Consider the following 5,000-nt stretch of genomic DNA (forward strand, 5'->3'; position numbering starts at 1 on the left):
GTTGTTGCTGCTATTGTTGCTGCTGCTGTTGTTGTTGCTGCTGTTTTTGTTGTTGTTTTTGTTGTTGTTGCTGCTGCTTTTGTTGTTGCTGTTTTTTCAGGGGCATTCTTTTGAAATAACTAGCTGACAACTATATGCTTTTTTTGATTGTATTTCTTTGTAAAGCGCATTGTGTTGCCCTGGTATGAAATGCGCTTTATAAATAAAGTGTGATTTGACTTGACTACTATCTAGTCCCAGTTCTAGTCCTCGTCCTTGTCCTAGTTCTTGTACTAGTTCTAGTCCTAGTTCTAGTTCATCAGCCTATCACAGCATTGTGTGCAGAAATGACCAAGTCACACGCCTGCTTAATTTGGTTTCCGTTGGTCACACAGATATTATGATTCATTAGAAAGGTGTTTTTCGTGCCTGCTGATCTGACTCCACCCACCTCCTGTCCGTCAGCCACCCGAAGGTGATGTTTCCCACGATGCTGTTGACGCCCAGGATGGACATGAGGAAGGCGGCGTGGCGGTGGCCCAGGCCGGCGCTCAGGGCGTAGGGTACCAGGAGCACAAAGGGCACGCTGCAGCCGTAGGCCAGCAGCAGGAAGGACAATGCCAGCACCAGGAAGTCCGGCAACAGCAGGAAACGGTACTCCGTGCTGGACAGGAAGCCCAAACGCCGGCATCCCATTGGTCCGCAGCAGGACGAGCGAGGGGTGGAGGGCAGAGGGGACGGGAGGAGCAGCAAGTCGGGGTCTTTAGGGAGTTCGAGTGGCAGCTCAGCGTCCGCCGGGGCCGTCCGGCCACTGCCTGCTAACCGAATACAATACACTTAGAAGGATTTATAACTAGTATGACTCATTTATAACTATTATCCTGCCTTTTACACACTACTAAATGAATACAATACAAAGAGAAGGATGTAGAACTAGTATGACTAGTTTATAACTAGTATCCTGCTTATTACGCACTACTAACTGAATACAGTACACCGAGAAGGATGTATAACTAGTATGACTAGTTTAAGAGCTTCCAATAATAAAAATAGTCATTGAGTTTTCAGAAATAACAGAGCGCTGGATGACCAATCAAACCCCCCCCACCCTCACCAGGCTCCTCCCCCTCCTGCTTCTCCCTCGCTGTGATTGGCCGGAGCAGCGCCCCACACACACACAGGTTGGCCACGAAGGCGCTGAGCATGAGGAGCGCCCCCCTCCAGGAGTAGCACTCGATGAGGAGGGTGAGGACGGGAGCCATGACGAAGGTTCCGATGCCGCTGCCCGACATGGCCAGGCCGTACGCCAGCGCCCTCCGCTGGTGGAAGTAGCATCCAACCATGGAGATGGCAGGGGTGTAGCAGAGAGCGAAGCCCCCACCTGGGGGATGGAGAAGTACTCAGAGCTTGTACTGCAGTAAAATACCAATACCCTGAAATGGAGTGATGGAGGGGTGGAGTGAGGGAGAGATGGAGTGATGGATTTGTGGAGGGGTGGAGTGATGGAGGGGTGAAGTGATGGAGGGGTGGAATGATGGTGAGATGGAGTGATGGATGGGTGGAGGGGTGAATTGATGGAGTGATGGAGGGATGGAGTAATGGAGTGATGGAGGGGTAGAGTGATGCAGTGATGGGGGGTGGAGGTATCAAGCGATGGAGTGATGGAGTGATGGAAGGGTAGAGGGGTGGAGTGATGGATGGGTTTTATTTTATTCTACTGGTATTTTACCAATATTTTACTAATATTTACTAAAATCTATAAATATTTTACTAGTATTTAATAATATATTTACAAATATTTTACTAATAAATTACTAATATGTAATAATATTCTACTAATATTTGCTAATATTTTACTAATATTTACAAATATTTACAAATATTTTACTAATATTTACAAATATTTACAAATATCTGACTAGTATTTGATGAGTATTTGACTCATGGGTTGTAGGACTAGATGGTCATATCCCTTGGTTGCACACATGCTGCCTGGACAGGATGGTCCAGTGAGTGATCATCTTCTGGGTCAAGTCAGCGTCCTCTGTCTCCTCCAGACGGTGCAGCATCCCAGCCTCCACCCTCTGCCCCTTGATGGGGTCCACTCACCTGAGGGCCCAGGTGGAGTCCTGTCTCATCCCCGATGTTGCTCCAAACCCTGCGCAGCCTGCTTCCTACTCAGACCACGTTGTTGAGGTGCAGCAAGACACTGCTACACCTGATTGTGCTGCCAGGTGTAGTGGCCTTGAGTGGGAAGGTCAGAGTGGGAAGGTCTTGAGACCAACTGGCTATACCCTCCACCCTGCACCTTGCTGCATCCACCTGCTGATGTACAGTATGTCCAGCACCACCAGTCTGCCTCTCTGAGCCCAGTAGCCTTGTTCCAGGCTGCTGTGCCGACCACGCCCCCTGTTGGGCGGGGCCAGCATGTGCCTGTGCTTCAGTGCTGCTGTGGCTCCTCCCAGATCCCTGGACTCCGTTTGCTTCATCTCCACTCTCACTTTGGCACATGTGTGTACACGTGTACTTCTCTCACAAACTGATACTTTACTGATACTGACTCGAATATTTCACTACAATTTGACTGATATTTTAGATGTGTAGAAATACACAGAGAAAATAGTGTCACAATTGGGTAGGTCACACATTTATGTGTAACACCGGTAACAAACAGGGAATTTGACAAAAAAACAGAACAATTACTTTGTAAATATTCCTTCATGTAGCAGTGAGTGTGTGTACATGTGTGTGTACATGTGTGTGTACATGTGTGTACATGTGTGTGTACATGTGTGTGTACATGTGTGTGTGTACATGTGTGTGTGTGTACATGTGTGTGTGTACATGTGTGTGTACATGTGTGTGTGTGTACATGTGTGTGTACATGTGTGTGTGTGTATATGTGTGTGTACATGTGTGTGTACATGTGTGTGTACATGTGTGTGTACATGTGTGTGTACATGTGTGTGTGTGTACATGTGTGTGTACATGTGTGTGTACATGTGTGTGTACATGTGTGTGTGTACATGTGTGTGTACATGTGTGTGTGTGTACATGTGTGTGTACATGTGTGTGTGTGTGTGCATGTGTGTGTGTGTACATGTGTGTGTGTGTATGTGTGTGTGTACATGTGTGTGTGTGTACATGTGTGTGTACATGTGTGTGTACATGTGTGTGTGTGTAAATGTGTGTGTACATGTGTGTGTGTACATGTGTGTGTGTGTGTGTGCATGTGTGTGTGTGTACATGTGTGTGTGTGTATGTGTGTGTGTGTATGTGTGTGTGTGCACCTGTGTGTATGTGTGTGTGTAAATGTGTATGTGTGTGTGTACATGTGTGTGTACATGTGTGTGTGTGTGTGTGTACATGTGTGTGTGTACATGTGTGTGTACATGTGTGTGTACATGTGTGTGTGTGTGTGTGTGTGTGTGTGTGTATGTGTGTGTGTGTATGTGTGTGTGTGCACCTGTGTGTATGTGTGTGTAAATGTGTGTGTGTACATATGTGTGTGTGTGTACATGTGTGTGTGTGTACATGTGTGTGTGTACATGTGTGTGTACATGTGTGTGTGTACGTGTGTGTGTGTACATGTGTGTGTACATGTGTGTGTACATGTGTGTGTGTACATGTTTGTGTGTGTACATGTGTGTGTGTACATGTGTGTGTGTACATGCGTGTGTGTACATGTGTGTGTGTACATGTGGGTGTGTACATGTGTGTGTGTGTACATGTGTGTGTGTACATGTGTGTGTGTACATGTGTGTGTGTACATGTGTGTGTGTACATGTGTGTGTGTATACATGTGTGTGTACATGTGTGTGTGTGTGTGCATGTGTGTGTGTGTACATGTGTGTGTGTATGTGTGTGTGTGTATGTGTGTGTGCACCTGTGTGTATGTGTGTGTGTGTACATGTGTATGTGTGTGTGTACATGTGTGTGTGTACATGTGTGTGTGTGTGTACATGTGTGTGTGTATGTGTGTGTGTGTGTATGTGTGTGTGCACCTGTGTGTATGTGTGTGTGTGTGTACATGTGTATGTGTGTGTGTACATGTGTGTGTGTACATGTGTGTGTACATGTGTGTGTGTGTACATGTGTGTGTGTGTATACATGTGTATGTGTACATGTGTGTATGTGTACATGTGTGTGTGTATGTGTGTGTGTGTGTGTGCACCTGTGTGTATGTGTTTGTGTGTACATGTGTATGTGTGTGTGTACGTGTGTGTGTGTACATGTGTGTGTGTACATGTGTGTGTGTACGTGTGTGTGTGTACATGTGTGTGTGTGTGTACATGTGTACATGTGTGTGTGTACATGTGTGTGTGTGTACGTGTGTGTGTACATGTGTGTGTGTGTGTACGTGTGTGTGTACATGTGTGTGTGTGTGTACATGTGTGTGTACATGTGTGTGTACATGTGTGTGTGTACGTGTGTGTGTACATGTGTGTGTGTACACATGTGTGTGTGTACATGTGTGTGTGTACATGTGTGTGTACATGTGTGTGTGTGTACGTGTGTGTGTTTACATGTGTGTGTACATGTGTGTGTGTGTACATGTGTGTGTATGTGTGTGTGTACATGTGTGTGTGTGTACATGTGTGTGTGTACGTGTGTGTGTGTACATGTGTGTGTGTGTACGTGTGTGTGTACATGTGTGTGTACATGTGTGTGTGTGTACATGTGTGTGTGTACATGTGTGTGTGTACATGTGTGTGTGTACATGTGTGTGTACGTGTGTGTGTGTGTACATGTGTGTGTTTACATGTGTGTGTACATGTGTGTGTGTGTACATGTGTGTGTATGTGTACATGTGTGTGTGTACATGTGTGTGTGTGTGTACATGTGTATGTGTGTGTGTGTACATGTGTGTGTACATGTGTAAGTGTGTGTGTGTGTACATGTGTGTGTGTACATGTGTGTGTACATGTGTGTGTACATGTGTAAGTGTGTGTGTGTGTACATGTGTATGTGTGTGTGTGTACATGTGTATGTGTGTGTGTGTACATGTGTGTGTACATGTG

The 5,000-nt window shown here is 45.9% G+C and overlaps 1 protein-coding gene across 1 annotated transcript in view; it reads right to left on the reverse strand.

Moving 5' to 3' along the window:
- LOC307245699 (monocarboxylate transporter 12-B-like) overlaps positions 1-5,000 on the reverse strand; it is a gene marked incomplete at both ends in the record, with an annotated part of 14,430 nt that overhangs the window by 5,534 nt on the left and 3,896 nt on the right. Inside the window, 2 exons of the mRNA XM_080021347.1 lie at positions 431-794; positions 1,094-1,360. Of these exons, the coding sequence (XP_079877473.1) occupies positions 431-794; positions 1,094-1,360 (631 nt within the window). The remainder of the gene's footprint in view (positions 1-430; positions 795-1,093; positions 1,361-5,000) is intronic.

The sequence above is a fragment of the Zeus faber genome, assembly GCF_960531495.2.
Source record: "Zeus faber genome assembly, chromosome: 20".
Classification (NCBI taxonomy): Eukaryota; Metazoa; Chordata; class Actinopteri; order Zeiformes; family Zeidae; genus Zeus; species Zeus faber.